The 17730-nt window shown below is 34.8% G+C and overlaps 1 protein-coding gene across 1 annotated transcript in view; it reads right to left on the bottom strand.

Annotated features, from left to right (window-relative positions):
- Positions 1–17730, bottom strand: part of LOC129218399 (E3 ubiquitin-protein ligase HUWE1-like) — a 736974-nt gene that overhangs the window by 108854 nt on the left and 610390 nt on the right. The window contains exons 70-72 of the mRNA XM_054852650.1: positions 13882–13998; positions 3280–3445; positions 2756–3048 (exon numbers count right to left, since the gene is read on the bottom strand). Of these exons, the coding sequence (XP_054708625.1) occupies positions 2756–3048; positions 3280–3445; positions 13882–13998 (576 nt within the window). The remainder of the gene's footprint in view (positions 1–2755; positions 3049–3279; positions 3446–13881; positions 13999–17730) is intronic.

Below are 17730 nucleotides of genomic sequence, written 5' to 3'. Positions count from 1 at the left end.
TTTTGGGGGGTGTGGCGATTACGCCGATGCGGCGTTTCTTCCGGAAATTACGGTAAGTAATTTCAATGTGGTTCATATAGCGGCGCTTAATGGGTTAAGATAAGGAGACCAAAACTGAACAGCATACTCCAATTGGGGTCTTACCAAACTTCTATATAAGGGCAGAAGAACTTCTTTAGATTTGTTTGAAATAGATCTATTGATAAACCCAAGCATCTTATTGGCTTTGTTGCTAGCAATGCTGCACTGTTGGCTAGACTTTAAATCCTGACTTATTAAGACCCCCAGATCAGATAGGTTGCGTTAAATGAATTTTGAACTCATACCTTTGAAATTAAATAAAAAAGTGTGCAGAAAAGGAACAAAGAATCTCTGAAATAAATTTCTGGTCAACACAGATTCTATATTTTCATTAAGATTTTCATCAACATAGGTAATGGCATTTAATCTAGCAATTTATAACAATATTGGATTGCTTAGGAAAGATTTAAGAGAACTGAAAGCATATACAATATTTTCAAGGGAGGGGGTTTGGATTTATTTTTACCTCAGAATTTTTATCAGATTAAATTTAGCATCATCCTCTATTAATGCCTTGGTTTTGCCTCGACTAAAAATTCTGGAGCTTAACAAAAAGCAGTTTCCTTTTAAATTTGGAGAATAAGGAAGAGATTTCTTCACTTTACTTTAATATTATTTTTCCCAAAGAAGTAATCTTATTCAACCAAGTCATGAACTAAAGTTGATACTCAATGCCTTCTAAAGATTCAAGAAAGAAAAGTAAGAACATTTTCTAGAAAGTACGACTTTTCTTACTTAATTAGGAAAAAGTAGGCCTGTAAAATAAAATGAAAAAACTAGGACTGCATAATAAATGAATATTAAGAGCAAAAATGCAAAATTGAATCCTCATGCTGGATTGCCAATCTTAAACGATGTGGAAGCTATATATGGTAGTTTTGAGGAGCATTTCTCAAAAACGGTTCAGTCTTGTGTATTAAAACCATATGAAGCTCTAATGAAATGTTTTCATATTTAATTAAAATATTTATGGAACTAAGCCATATTCTGAGATGATTTCCCACGTCTACATACAGCCAACTCTCAATAACTTAAAATCCAAAGGGACCAGTTTTATTTTGTAAAAATATTAACTAACAAAGCCATTTCTTATTTTAGCATGAAAAATATTAATCAATAACGGATAATTTAAAAAAAAACTGAATGAAAAAATATGCAAATATTTCAGCAGTAAATTACCTAAGACAGTGCTAAAGAATTTACTATAGTTTTTCAATGAATAAAAATTAAACTTGCCTCTCTAAAAGGAACCTAAAATAATTTATTTTAAAAAATTATGAACAAACCGCAGTAACATTGATTGCTTCTAAATTGGTTACTTTATTGGCATATAATTAAATCCATTAATGATGACCTACCATAAACAACAAGCACATATTTGTGCAGTACATTTTTTTTAAAAGAAGGTTACTTTCAGGATTTATTTACTTTTTTCCTTACAGTGGATTGCTTTTTGATTGGAACTGAACGGGGAAATTTACTTTTGTTTTGTTGCAAAACAAACCTCAAATTATCAGGCATGTCGAAAAATTCGAATTTCCCAGCATGCTGTCAACCTAGCTTTTTCACGGCACGCTGGTTGATGCACGGTAATACGGTATATATACTCTCCATTAACAGCTTGTAAAATAGCTTTGTAGGACAAGGATTTACAAATAGTTGCAGTTTCCTAAATATTCAAGAAATGTTTCAACCCCCCCTCCCTGCATTCTTACTTTGGCTGAATTCTTATGCGTAAAATGAAACTTTTGTAGAAACTTGGACTTAAAAGGGGCACATTAAAGATAAAGAGACAACTTTGTATTGAAAACGCTAAATTATTTTAGGACTAAATGAAAATTTTGAGATCAAGGAATATTAATGCCAGAAAATAGGCACAATTTGCTTGAAAATGCTCGGTTAATGAAAATGGGAGAGGAATGAGAAGCAAACTATCTTCTTAGGCACCTTTCTGTTATTGCAGAAAAATTTTGCCAAATGTGGAATAGTTGGCAATCTTGCTAAAGTATAAAAGCTGGCAAGTGTAATTATTGCAAAAACCGTTTAATGAAACTAGAGTGTGAAAAAAAGCTGGTAGTTTTCCTTAAGCAGTTAAAAAGATATGATCTGTATGAAAAAAGAAAACAAAGAACAGAAAAAATGGGAACAGACAGCAAAGGTTTTAGAAAATATTCAATGGTTATTTACTTTTCCTTCGTTATTCAATTAATCTTTAAATTTCAGTAAATGAAATAAATTAAAAACAAAAGATCTTGTCATATACTAGCTAAGAGCTTGTATTCAAAATTAAACACTATAAAGGGCCCATCAAAATAGGTCACTGAAATAAAGCACTTTCAAAGGCCTATGGGAAACCTGATATATTAAACAAAAAAAGATTCCAATAAAACAATCATAAAAATGGACACGGTCGAGTGTAAAATGAATGGCATATTCTACAAAGAACATCTTATTTGTTTACCAGAACAAAACTGCATCTCAATATTTTAACAAATTGTCAACTTACATAAAAGAAAAAAAACTGATTCTGAAATCCTTTTTATTAATTGTTTATTGAATTGTGTGCTAATGAAGAAAACTATCAATGTCCCCCCCCCCCCCAAAAAAAAAACTTTCCGAAAATGGTGATTTGGACAGAGAAAATGTTTTGCCACTGTTGTTGATTTTTACTTACCTTCACAACCCAATTTCTTGTTGGTCCATGGTGGCACAAGTTCCTTAGAACTCTGTGCAATCTACCAGTATTTAGTTGTGGTTCATCTACAAATAGCAGAACAAGCAGACACGCTAAAGCTTCATGGTCCAATAAATAGCGTCCTCTAAGTCTCATTGAACTAGTCAATGATGCTCCACTTACTGCAGCAGGATTTCCAGATGGACTTGAAGTGCCTCTAGGTGACAAGGCATTCCATGTCCATTGACCCCGTTGAGGAAGACTGTGTATTGTGTATCGAGCACCAACACGGCCTAAAATATTATACAAATATGTACATGAAAATGCATTAACTTGTTGCTGTCATGTCCAATAACGGTGAGAATGAAAGATGCCATTGCCTGACGAGGAGGTTGGACTTTTAACACCACATACACTTCTACTTTGTATCAGTTTGTGTAAAAAGCAATGTGACTTAACTAAAGTAACACAATATTCAAGTTTCAGTTGAAAATTCCATTTGAAGTAAAAAATGTCACACATACCAGCAGAACGCAGAATTCTAGAGAGGGCAGTACCAGCATGAGATGAAAAGAAACGTTCTTGAATCTGTCTATGCCTTGCTTCAAGTTCTCTTCTCAAGGCATGAGCTTCAGAGGCTAATTCAGGTGGAAGAAGAGCTAAAAGACTATCATCCATATCAGCTAAAACCTAAAGGGGAAAAAATATATGCATGATATTAATAAATATTCAATAATGATAAATGCTATGAGCTTTTCAAAAATAAAATGACAAACTATGCATTTAAAGAAGCACTTAAGAATGAGTGCATATTGCAAAACAATTTATGAGAACTACAGTTATTATGCATTACAAAAAAATACCTTTATATTATTTAAAAATTTTTTTTCAAAACAAATGCTTTGATAAGTAACCAAAATCAAAAACTAGTTTCGGCTAGAGATAACAAAAAGTGTATGGATGTTGTTTATATCTATTTTCAAAAAGGTTCTAAAAAGGTACCACATGTTGCTGTTCTGAATAAACTAGCTGATATAGGAAGAGGAGGGAAAACTTTACTTTGAGTTAGAAATTGCCTGACTGGAAGGAAACAAAGAGTAGTTGTGAGGGGAAATCATTCTAAATGGAGTGATGTTTTGCGGGGTTCCTCAGGGTTCAGTTTTAAGGATTGTCTCTAATATTATTTTTATGAATGACATCAATGAAAATATTTCTGGAAGCATGAATTGTTTTGCTGACGATGTAAGAGTTATGAGGATTGTAGAAAATGAAGAACAAGTAAAACAGCTTCAAGAGGATTTAGATCACATTACTAAGTGGGCAGATAAGTGAGGTATGGCAGTTAATGTAGGGAAATGTCAAGTGCTACACGTAGGGGTTATGGAAATAAAGGTGCAAGTTATCGTTTACAGGGTTCAGTTATTTGTCAGGCAGAAAATGTTATTGATCTAGGTACCTTAATGAATCAGGGATTCCAGTTTAGTCAACAGTGCAGCATTGCAAGTAACAAAGCCACCAGAACTGTTGGGTTTATCAATAGATCTATTTCAAGTAAATCTAAGAAGGTTCTTCTGCCTTTTACATAGGAGTCTGGTAAGACCTCATTTGGAGTATGCTGTTCCGTTTTGGTCGCCTTATCTGAAGAAAGATATTTCTGTATTAGAAAGGGGTTCAAATAAGGGTAACTAGACTAGTAAGGGGACTTTCAGATTTCGACTATGATAACAGACTTAATAGGCTGAATATGTATAGCCTGGAGCAAAGGAGAGTCAGAAAGGACATGATTCAGTTGTTTAAATTTGTTGGTATGTCTTAGGGATGCAACTATATGTAAACAGTGATTGGACAGTTACAGTTAGATATGAAACTAATTCAGGTGAAAATTTGAATACATGAGTGTTATTTGACCTCTTTTAGAACCTTAATTATTTTTGAGCTGTAGGAAATTGTTACTAAATTATCTTTTGCTATATTATTTGTGGGATTGACTGTAGCAAATTCTAACATATCTTTCCCCATCCACTCTCTTCAACTCAACTCTGCACTGGTTGGTCTGGGGGGAGATTTTTGGAAAGGGGTACTTTTTGGGAGTGGCAACAAGGGGAGAAAAGGAGAACAACAAGGTGGTTAGAGGGTGGAGAAGAAAGGGATTCCCATGTGTGGTGTTTTTTTTTTTGGAGATCCCCAAAGAAAGCTAAGAAGCAAGGTTTCCTACCCAAAAAGGAAAAATATGCATGTGGCTAATTCTGAAAGTGTATAAGTGACTACAACTAGGTGCTGATGCCCTTTGAAGAATGTCTACACTGATGCAATTTGATAACAGTGTGGAGTGCTGGACGCCCAAAAATGGCTATGGATGCCTGGTGATAGAAGAAGGTACCTTCTTGTGTGTTTAACTGTCATCACTGTTTGATTTCAAACCCAACCCACCTAAAAGGTATGAAACTGCAATTTATTCATAATAAGAAATGAACTAACTCAGAAAATGAACTCCCTCAGTGTCCTAAATTGTTGCTCCCATTTGTAAAAAAATTAGTGTATAGCTGAGTTCTCCCTTCTTGTACATCAGATATATGTAATGTAATAAATGTTTTGATGAATTCCCTCACCTTCTTGAGCCTGTTTTATATTACAATAACACAATGCAAGTATTATTTGCAATTATAAGTGCTAAGAAGAAGAAATAGAACAAAATGGTGCCGTGTGACCAGGATATGGTGAGTGAGTTCATCAAATGATTTGTATAATTGGTGGTAGAAGGTGACCATATTTTGATATATTTTTTTTAATGCATACTGATTTTAATAATTTTCTTGAATCATGTCTTTAAATAACACCGAAGTTAATAATGCTGTAATTGAGACTCCTGGGAATGACCAGGTACTGCAAAATCCTGGGCTGATAGCTTTGTTACCTGATCTTACCAAACAGAATGTATCAGATTTTTTCTCTAAGCATGATATTTTCAAAAATTTAGCCAAATGGAATGAAGTACATCTAGTAAATATAGTAAAATTGAAAGCTGACATAAATGTGAGGCTGGTACTAAATTCAAATGAATTGTGGCTAAGTTTAGTCAATTATGAGGAGTTAAAGAGCAAACTAATTGCTCATTTTAGTGTAGATAAGTCTGGTGCGGATATCCTAAACGAGTTTACATCTGCATGCCAGGCGCCTACTGAATCGGTACAGGATTTCATAACTCGGGTAGAGAGTTTGGCTTTAAAATGCTTCAAGAAAGAGGACGGGGAGGATGTAGTCACACCCAGCTTTAAAAGCAAACTGCTTCTAAATCAAATTATTAACGGGGTGAGGCATGAGATAAAGGCAGAATTAATAGTGCATAACCCAAAAGATTTCACGCAGGCCAAAGAACAGGATTTGCTAATCGAGAAATCCCTAAGGTTGCAAAACTCTCACATTAATGTGGTTCAAGGAGCAGAGGTTGGGCTTACACATGCACTTGTCGAGCACACATCCAAGTATGCTCAGATTGTTGAGAATCTTGGTAAGCAAGTTGAAGCACTGCAGAAGCAGTTTCAAGAATTTTCTGTGGGTAACCAAAATGCTGGACAACAGCAGAGTTTTTGCCCGCAACATGGAGGGGATAACCGTAGATTCTATCGTAAACGTGAAGGTCAACAGAGGCCCATAGTTTGTTACTGATGTAACCACGAGGGGCACATTGCTCGTTATTGTAATCAACAGCAAAACTTCAGGAGGGATCAGGAAATGGATAGGGATCTAGAAAGAAATAAACCAAATTTAAACATGTAAAGGGGCAAGGTGGTAGAAGACAGCCAGATTTGGAAGAAACCCCATATGTCTTTGGTCTTTTTGACGAAATAAGTTTTTCATTGCCAATTATTGAATTAGAAATAAATAGGCTTAGTACCAGAATTTTATTGGATAGTGGGGCAAGCAGAAGTCTGATCGAGATGGAAACATGTTCTGCTTTAAAATTAGAAATTCAGAGAAATGGTACAAATAATTTGACTGCAATTGGGGGTGTGAATATTAAAGTTTGTGGGAAGGCCAGTTTAAAGATGTACTTACAAAAGAAATCTTTTGAAATAGAAGTGTATGTCTTAGAAAATAAATTGTCCCGTTCGTTCAATGTGTTGCTAGGCGTTGATTTTCTTACAAAATTCCATTTCGTACTGGATTTTGAAAGGCAGTTGGTGACAGATGGGGAGACAGAAATTTCCTGGTCGGATGAAAGTAGAAGCCCTCGGTTACGTTACCTAGTAAATTCTAATTCTCATCAATATAATACTGATATTTTTGGCATATTGTTTAATAAGGTTGAAATACCACCTAATTCAGAAAAAGTGTTTTCGGTTAGAGTCTCAAGTCCGTATAGTGACAATAACAAAAAAGAAATATTTATAGAGCCAAATGATAATTTTGTTGATAAAAATATCTTGGTCGCTAATTCTCTGTCAGTCATAACCCCTGACAACACATGTTTAGTGCAAGTAATAAATGTCTCAGACGAAATGGTGGTCTTAAATAAAAATTTGAAATTGATGAAGGTAGTACCTGATATAAATGAGTCGGTTATTAATCATATACTTGAAAATGATGATAGCTTAGAGCCTGATTTCACGGCTTGGGGAGGTAGTATTGATCTATCTCATCTTTCCTTATCCCAACAACAAGAGATTAATAACCTTTTGGGGAAATACACCGATATATTTGCGAAGAATGTTTCAGAGCTTGGTTGTTGTGATTTAATCAAACATAGAATTAGACTCACTGACGACGTTCCCATCAGACAAAAGCCATATCGTGTTCCACACCATTTACAAACTGAAATGGCTCGTCAGGTCAATGAACTATTAGAGGCTGGTGTTATTGAGCCCTCAACGACCCCTTATGCCGCACCCGTTTTGCTGGTGAAAAAGCCAGATTCATCATATCGACTTGTGGTAGACTTAAGGAAACTTAACGAGAAAACCTTGCCTGAAAATTTTCCTTTACCAAATGTGAGAGAAATGTTAGATATGCTAGGTGGGGCAAATTTTTTTTCAACACTTGATCTCACTTCTGGGTTTTTTCAGATGAAACTTCATGAGGATGATGCTCATAAAGGCAGGGATTGTGGTACAAAACATGGGCAGCTTTCATTTCTGCCGACTTCCCTTTGGTTTAAGAAATGCGAGTTCGAGCTTTCAGCGTCTGATGTCCCTTATTTTAGCAGGCCTTTCCCCTTTTTCTATTGCTGTATACATTGATGACATAGTAATTGCTTCAAAGACCTTTACTGAACACATGGAAAGGCTTGAGATGGTTTTCCGCAGACTGCAAACCCATAACCTTAAATTAAAGCCACAGAAATGCTCTATTACAAAATCGGAAATATCCTTTTTGGGGCACAAAATTAAAGAGGGAAAGGACCTGACAGGAAAAATGTGCAAGCAGTACTTGATTTTCGAACACCCACCACCAAGAAGCAGGTGGGCATTTTTGGGTTTAACGGGTTTTTACAGAAAATTTATTAAGAATTTTGCTGAAACAGCCCTACCATTAACTAAGCTGACTAAGAGTGATGTTAAATTCCACTGGTCTAGTGAAGCAGAGGAGACTTACTGTGCTTTGAAACAAGCCTTGATATCTGAACCGTGTTTAAAACTGCCCAACTTTGAGAAACCCTTTTCAATTGCAACTGATGCTAGTGCTTATGCTCTTGGTTGTGTACTTTTGCAGGAAGATGATTCGGGTTTTCAGCATCCCATTGCATGTGCCTCACGTAAGTTATCCCAGGCAGAAATTAACTATTCTGTTTATGAAAAAGAAGCTTTGGGGGTAATCTTTGGTGTTCATCACTTCAAACACTACTTAGTGGGAAGGCCATTTAGTATTTATTGTGATCAAAAATAATTGTCGTATGTTTTTAGTTTAAAGGATTCCTCTTCCAGAATAGCACGTTGGGTACTTTCTCTGCAGGAACATTCATATGCCATAATTCATAAACCGGGGAGGTTGAATCAATTTGCAGACCATTTATCAAGAGAGGTTGTCAATAGTAATCCTGATGAAATTATTCCGGTCATAAATGCTATTTGGGAAACAGATTTGGGTTCTATCGATAATGACGAAATTCGTAAGCGTCAAGAACGCGATGAGTATTGCAAGAACATTTTGGGGAAACTAGAAAATAAGGAAGACACAAATGATTTGCACCCTAAATTTCAATTTTTTAAGAACCATGACAATCTTTTAATGTGTCTTCCCAAAGGTGCTAGGTATGATACGTACTACAATAGAAAACCCATGTTGGTTGTACCTGCATCCTTAAGATATGAAATTTTATTTTTATGTCATGACAGCAAATGTGTAGCTCATCCGGGGTTATCTAGAACCTTAAGCCGGATCAGACAGTCTTTTTATTGGCCAGGCTACTTCAATGAAATCAAAAGCTATGTGGCATCATGCCATTCTTGCATTTGTCGACGGGGATTTAAGCGGAATCAAAAGGCTCCCCTGCAGCATATACCCGTGCCAAATCGTCCGTTTCAGAAGGTCTCAATGGATGCGGTTGGTCCCCTAGTGACCTCCAGTCAGGGTAATAAGTGGATTTTGGTGTTAACCGACTATTTTACGCGTTGGCCAGAGGCTTACCCTGTACCTGACATAAAGAGTAGCACTGTGGCTAAAGTTCTTATTGATTTCATATCACATCATGGAATAATGGACATGCTTTATACGGATAGGGGACAGAATTTTATTTCTGAAGCCATGCTTGATGTGTGTAAGGTGTTGGGAATTCAAAAGAGACAGACTGTTAGTTACAACCCGCAGGGAAATGGGGTGGTTGAAAAGCTAAATGCTACGTTAATAAATAACCTTTCTCATTTAGTGGAGAAAAATCAGGCGGACTGGTGTCAGTGTCTTCCACTTGCACTTTTTGCTCACAGAACAAGTAGACATGGTGCACTTTCAGATAGTTCGGCATTTGTAACCTATGGTCGGGATTTGAGAACTCCGTCGGATCTGTTGTTAAATTCACTGATTAGGTCCTATTCCGATGTTCAGACGTACTCGCAGGTTCTAAGTAATAGATTGCATTCTGTGTATGCTAATATTAAGGAAAATTTAGAAAATGCTGCCAAAAGGCAAGAGGAGACATCAAATGCAAGGGATTCTTTTAAGAATATAGCTGTAGGAAATTTAGTGTACCTACACTCCGAGGTAATTCCGGTGGGGCTTTCAAAGAAATTGGTAAAACAGAATGTGGGACCTTACCGCGTTATTGCTCAGAAGTCTCCTGTTTTATTTGAAATTACCCAAATGGACAATGTAAAGAAAATCCAAACTGTGCACATGAACCGACTCATTCCATATGCAGGTTGTAATAGTTATGACACGACAGCATCCTTAGTGGTAGATGCTAATCAAAATCTGGTTGAAAGGATGAGTCCGGTCATGTCTGACAAATCAATTATAGTGTCCAAGCATACTGTACAAGCTGGACCCTCAGTAGACTTGTTTCATCCAATTTGGTCAGATGGTAATTATGCTCCACCTTCATCGCAGACTGTTGTAAACTATCAGACTGGTGAGAGTCAAATAGAGGATGACCTAGATGTAGGAGCAAATGTAGAGGTATCAACCTCTTCCGATAATGACATATCACAAGTACGTAACATGCGATACAATTTGTGGCAGCGAAACAATCAAGGATTCGTTGCACACTCTTGAACTGTCTAAATTGTATTGTTTCTCTGTTTAATCCAGAATTATGTTGTATTCTATTTAGTAATCTATACATATTATTCGCTATGTAAACCCATAGTGTTTATCCTTATGATATTGTTTATGTGTATGTATATGTTGGTAATTGTGGAAATTGTGTCTGGCAGAAGATATTGTGTACTTCAACAAAGCTCAGAGTAATAGAAGTGCATCAAATTAATTATTGATTTCACAAAACAGAAATATGCGACCATGCTGTACATATTTGTCATATGAGGTTATTACTTAATATTTAAAAATTTTGTTGGTCACTTTTGCCACAGGTTATACCGTTTCAATTAATGTCACATTTGTGCCATCCTTCTTGTGTTTTTCATTTTTGTAGGCGGTTAATGTCTCTCCCTAATGTATTCAATTTTGATGTAACGTGTTTAATGAAATTCCGTGTCGGTGTTTATCATGGGGCCCTAATTTTCACTTTGTGGTGTTAACTGCAGTGTGAATACATGCTTGGTGTTCCATGTTGGGCTGGTGTTTAGCTTGCTTGGAATCCTGGGTGTGTGCTTGCATTGTGTTTGATACTTCCGCGGTTAAATTTTGTTATCTGTTTTTCGGGATTGGGTATTCAATGGGGTAAAGATTCTGTGTTGAATTTAGTACTAATTATCTTTACGCGCATTTAAATTTTTCGCACAACAAGAGACTGGCACATCTGTATTGCTTTTGCTAAAAAAAAAAAAAAAGTGATTTTTTTTTTCTTTTTTTTCTTTCGGTGGGGGAAGATATGTTGGTATGTCTTAGGGATGCAACTATGTGTAAACAGTGATTGGACAGTTACAGTTAGATATGAAACTAATTCAGGTGAAAATTTGAATACATGAGTGTTATTTGACCTCTTTTAGAACCTTAATTATTTTTGAGCTGTAGGAAATTGTTACTAAATTATCTTTTGCTATACTATTTGTGGGATTGACTGTAGCAAATTCTAACATATCTTTCCCATCCACTCTCTTCAACTCAACTCTGCACTGGTTGGTCTGGGGGGAGATTTTCGGAAAGGGGTTCTTTTTGGGAGTGGCAACAAGGGGAGAAAAGGAGAACAACAAGGTGGTTAGAGGGTGGAGAAGAAAGGGATTCCCATGTGTGGTGTTTTTTTTTGGAGATCCCCAAAGAAAGCTAAGAAGCAAGGTTTCCTACCCAAAAAGGAAAAATATGCATGTGGCTAATTCTGAAAGTGTATAAGAAGTGACTACAACTAGATGCTGATGCCCTTTGAAGAATGTCTACACTGATGCAATTTGATAACAGTGTGGAGTGCTGGACGCCCAAAAATGGCTATGGATGCCTGGTGATAGAAGAAGGTACCTTCTTGTGTGTTTAACTGTCATCACTGTTTGATTTCAAACCCAACCCACCTAAAAGGTATGAAACTGCAATTTATTCATAATAAGAAATGAACTAACTCAGAAAATGAACTCCCTCAGTGTCCTAAATTGTTGCTCCCATTTGTAAAAAAAATTAGTGTATAGCTGAGTTCTCCCTTCTTGTACATCAGATATATGTAATGTAATAAATGTTTTGATGAATTCCCTCACCTTCCTGAGCCTGTTTTATATTACAATAACACAATGCTTCTGTCACTCGTAGGATCTAAACCAATAGCAAAACAGCGGCAGGCCTAATATCATGAACTACATGCAAATGTCATCTTCTGTTGCTTGTAGGAACTAAACTATTTTGCTAATTTGATTATAGTTTATTTCAGGTCACTGGCTTGGTTTACTGTTTTTTCCATGAAAAAAAAAAAACAACTAAAAGTCTCGAAATTTGCGACTTACTGTCTTCTCCTTAATTCATCTTTTAATCGCAATAATGAATTTTTTGAGTGTTTGCTGTTTTTTTTCAATAAAAAAAACAAAAGCCTGGAAATTCGTGGTTTACTGTGTTCCGCTCAACTTATCTTTGAGCCACAAAAATTAACTATAGTGTCCTTATCATAGTGGAAACCAAATTAAATTTCAAGAACACCATTTTAAAAAACCCTACTTGTCAGTATCAACCTTCCACAATGATGAAAGTGCGTCTTACCTGCAGTTCCACTTCTTTCGCAAAAGAAGACATAGTGTGCCCAGACTAAAATGGTTTATTGCTTTCATTTCATTATCTCTTCTGATTTTCTTTTACATAAAAATTCCTTCATTTTTTTGGTTCAGAGTTTTGCAATCTGCCGGTTATTAGAAGATTGGGAGTTTGGGGGGACACGCCTAGAGGATTTTCAACATTGAGTTGAGCAAAATCAGTGCCTTAGAAAACTGATTGTTAATGAGGTAGTCGGCTCACAAAGGTTTCACGGTACATATAAATACAAATGTGATAACCAGCAACAGGTTCTGGACCCAGCTAGGCTGGTTCTAGTCAGTTTATAAGTCCCAATGAAGATCAATGACTTTTTTAAAGCTATCTTCCCCCTTACAGTCCCTTTCGGTAAACCATTCCAAGTGCCCACAACCCTACTAAATTAATAAATTTCTTAACTTCCAGACTGGCCTGACATTTGAATAGCTTAAAATAATGACCTCTTGTGCTGCTTTCCATGCAAAATTTTTAACCCACTAACATAGTTCATTTTAATAATTTTAAACAACTGAATCATGTCCCCTCAGACTCTCCTTTGCTCCAGACCAAACATATTAAGACTTTGAGCTTCGCATCATCTAAATCTAAAAGTTCCCCTTTGAGCTCTTTGTAATCAAAAAATATCTTTCTTGAGATAAGGAGACCAAAACTGAACAGTAAACACCAAACTACTATAGATAGGCAACACTGTATTATATTGTTTGAAATTGATTGATAAACACAAGCATTCTGTTGGCTTTGTTATTTGTAATGATGCACTGTTGATCAAAACTGAAGTGAAGATTTATTGAGACATAAGATTAATAACAAATTCTGCCGGACTAACTACTGAATTATATAAATAATAACTTGTGTGCAGATTTCCATGACCTAAATGTAGCACTTGGCATTTCCCAACATTAACTACCATACCCCACTCATCTTCCCACTTAATAATATGATCTAAATTCCCTTAAAACTGCTTTACTTGAAACTACATCTTCTACAATTCCTCTAACTACATTCTTACAACGTCATCAGCAAAATCAATTCATGTTTCCAGAAATATTTCCATGAACATCATTCATAAAAATAAGAAACAAAAGATGCCCTAAAATTGACCCTAGGTGACTTACTGCCCATTATTTGTCCATTTAATTTATGTTAGAGCTAAATTTAAATAATAAAGTTAAATTTTTTGTTGAAAAAAATCTGGCTTCAAAGTGTAGAACTATAATAGTCAAGCTTAAATTTGTTAGTCCACAATATGACTAATGATCCCTAACTTTAAACCTTGAATAATGAATATATACCTGTTGTCTCAGGCCTTGAGGAAGAGTTTGAATAAAGCTTGTAGGATCAACAGGGATATCTGGATTTGAATTCTGAGCTGCTAATCTTTGCTGTTCAGCTCTCTGCTGTGCTAATACCTAAAATATATAAATTGAAATTTAAAAAAAAAAAAAAAATAAGAAGAAGAAAGAAAAATGCTAAGCACATCTCACACAAAACTTGAATCACCCAGAATGAAAAAAAACGGATGTAGGAAGCGTACAGGTTTGGAAAAATTAGTTCATATATTTCTGTATCTTCCGTTCAGTACATCAATATCAAGCTTGAAAGAGCCAGTTTGAAAAAAAGTAGAACTCTGCATGGATTTAAAATTACCACAACAAGAACGAGCAGTTTGAGTTAGTTACATACATAAATAAGAATATGATAATTATACAAATTTTGTAAACAGTAATTATTTTTATGATTAATTGGTTGTAATCTGGCTAAATTTGGTGTTTATTCCATTATATTTCGTCTAAAATTATCTTAGTAAAGTAACCTGTAAATAGTTTCTTGTAATGAATACACAACCCCATTACATTCGAATGAAGTATATGGTCTCTCCATTTCTGAATGATAAGATTTGTTACTGAATAAAAAAAAGAAAATGAAAAGAATGTTCGGGAATCACGTGCAATATTTGAGATTCTCTTTCTAGAGTTATTAAATAGCTGTGTGGCATTGGAATGAGAGAACGTCAGTTTGTTTTCTAACTGTGGAGTCTCTTTTCAGCCGTTGCACTGAAAAGTTTGTAATAGCCTTTGCGCTGTATTTTTGCGCATTTTGATGTAAATAGGTATGTTATCATTGAGTTTACGGTGTTAATTGATATTTGCCTAATTGCTATGGCTAATTTAGCAGTTGTTAACAATATTTCATGTACATAGTTGTAAATAAATCTCCTGTGTTCTCTCAAGAACTGTGTCGTCATTAAAAGAAAGTTTTTTAGTTGCACCGAACTCGTAAGAATATTTATTAAAAGACTTGAATATGCACAACAAAATGAAGTAATGAGACAAATTAAAAGCTACCAGTTATTTTGAAACAAAAGGGAGGAAATAAATTACTAAAATAAATATTAAATTGAGAAGATTAAAAGTAGCTTGCAACTTTCAAAAGAAATGAAATTTTAGTGGGATGCCAAAAGATTGAATTCGTAAACACTGAGCCATTTTGGGCAATGCAGGTGTTTGACATTGGCATGTGGCCAAAACTAATTTATTTTTCACTTTTATGTGTTTGAAATAATGAAAAACCATTTAAACTACTACAACTGTTTTTTTCCAAGTGACCTCCATCCATTTTTTTTCAGGCACAATTTCTCAACAAATTTATATTGTACTCAAAAACAGCCAAAAAAAAACCTTAAAAAAAAAGCGGATTTCTCCAAGAACACGAAAAACTTTCATGCCTATAATACACAATTTTATGGTTTATTTGAGAAAAAAGTTAAAATTCAATGAAAAAGAAATTACAATAAAGTATCAAATAGATATTCACTCAAACTTGGAACAAATGATACATTGTCTTTTACTTTCAGAAAAAGAAATTTCAGCCATTATTTACAGGTACACCTATTTGAAACTCTTCATTCATCACAACAAACCACCTTTTCAAGTAAATTATGTCATACAATAACAACTCAACAGAAATATGAAGTTACTAATTTCAAAGAATGCTTGGTATTTATCAAATGTAACTATATTCATTGGTTCTACCATCAGTTCAAAAAGCACACTCCAAGCACCCTGTCCTTCCAAACTTCAGCATAGCCTAAGAATAATTTATTTAACTATCAGTAATTATCCTGGTAGTAATTAATTACAATACTTAACTCAGAAATTTTTGTAGCACTTATTACAGCTCCCCTCATTAATGCACGTTTATTCTCATGACCTAAATGTTTTTATCAATTTTCACCAGTATCAATATCAGTTTAAACAGGGTTTATACCCTTCACGGAGAAAAAAATTCAAGCACTTTTCTAGTACTTTTCAAGGCAGAAAATTTTTTTTCAAGGCAATATCAAATTTGGAATACAAATATTGTATGCAAATTTCATTTAATGCAAACATATAAATAATAGGCAGTAATATAAAAAAGTAAAGGAAAGCCAAATTGCCTTTCTACTACAAGAGACTCTTAAAGGATCTACTGCATCGAAAGTTTTTTTTGCAAATGTCTGAAAAGCTTGGTCATAAAGAGGATCAGGCCCCACGAGGTTTAATTTTGCAATCATCACATTCAAAGAAATATATTTTATAGAATCTGCAAGCTAAAATTCAAAAAAAAAAAAAAAAATATCTTTCATGAATGCTTTTAACTATTATGAGAAGAAAACAAAATATCCAAGTTCAATGGAATAGCTAGAGAAGAGGTTTTGAAGTCACCCCCTGGTTTCAACATTTATTTCCAATATTGATAGTGGTTTACACACATATAAGCATGGGCGCTCATATGCAAAATTGTAAGGGGGGGGGGGGGCTCAGAAATTTAAACCATGGTTTAGCAGGATATTTTCCCCATGGAGGCAGATTTCAGGACAGATTCAGGTTGTTTAACAGGACAAGGGGTTATTGTTTTAAGCTATTTAAATCTCAGGCTAACATGGATATTAGGAAAAATTATTATTATAGCAGTGTAGTGGAACCTAGGAACAGCTTACCATAAGAGGTGGTAATGAGCAAGGGAGTAGATAGTTTTAAGAGGACCATTGATCTTCACTGGGGATTGTAAATTGACTAGGACCAGTCTAGCTGGGCCCAGAGCCTGTTGCTGGTGATCACTTTTGTATTTATATTAGAGTTATTAAAATTGGATTTTTAATTTTTTATTCATTAATGGCTGGAGAAGAAATATTTTTATATTTTTGAAAAGAAAAAAGTTCTAATTTCCAAGGGGGGGGGGGGGGGCTCGAGCCCCCCACCTCTACCCTCATATGGGCACCCTTGCATATAAGGGCATAGTCAGGATCAAAAACATCACCCAGAAGGTAATTTCTAGTTACACTATTAAGTTCAAAGATATTAGAAGTTCTCAAATTATTCATAAGTATTCAAAGTATAAATCAATTATTCAAATGTATGTATTAGTTGTTCAGGCAATAAAAGCATTTGAACTGTCCTCAAGTAAATTTAAAAATTAGTAAGAAAGAAAACATTTTATGTAAGTCCTCAGTCCAGTCTCCACACCTCAAAATTCGCAAAAGTTGCTAAAGAAGTGATAAATACTCTGAATGTTAACTTGAGTCTGCTTTTACTGAATACTTGTAAATAAATGTGCAAGTTCAGATTCATAAAGCCATATTTCCAAATTGAAAAGTTTCACAAGAAGTTAACATACATTATAACAAAAATAGTTTCATATTGGGAACAAATGAGTTATAGTTAAAATTAGAATTTAAGTTTAGAGAAGCAATAACATTCATCAAGGTGGGATTGTGATTTCATAGAAAATCACCTGTAAGTTTCAAAGAGCTAATCGAAGGTAGGGGGAGTAATTTTTAAAACAAAGACCCCTATTACTTATATATATATATATGTATATATATATATATATATATATATATATATATATATACATATACACACACAACACTTACTTTTGATATACATACAATTCATTTCTTATACTAAAATAATTTATTAAGTCAAAATATTGCGCTTATAAATACTAGGTCCAGTGCCTGTTGATAACCAGCAGTAGGCACTGAGTCTAGCTAGCCTGGTCCTAGTCAATTTATTAGATCCCAATAAAGATCAATGACCCTCCTTAAGCTATCTACCCCTTTGTTGATTACAGCCTCTTCTGGTAAGCTGTTTCAAGTG

Source organism: Uloborus diversus, chromosome 3 (assembly GCF_026930045.1).
Source record: "Uloborus diversus isolate 005 chromosome 3, Udiv.v.3.1, whole genome shotgun sequence".
NCBI classification, from domain to species: domain Eukaryota; kingdom Metazoa; phylum Arthropoda; class Arachnida; order Araneae; family Uloboridae; genus Uloborus; species Uloborus diversus.
The sequence above is the reverse complement of the archived record's forward strand: the minus strand, read 5'-3'. Positions and strand labels throughout refer to the sequence as shown.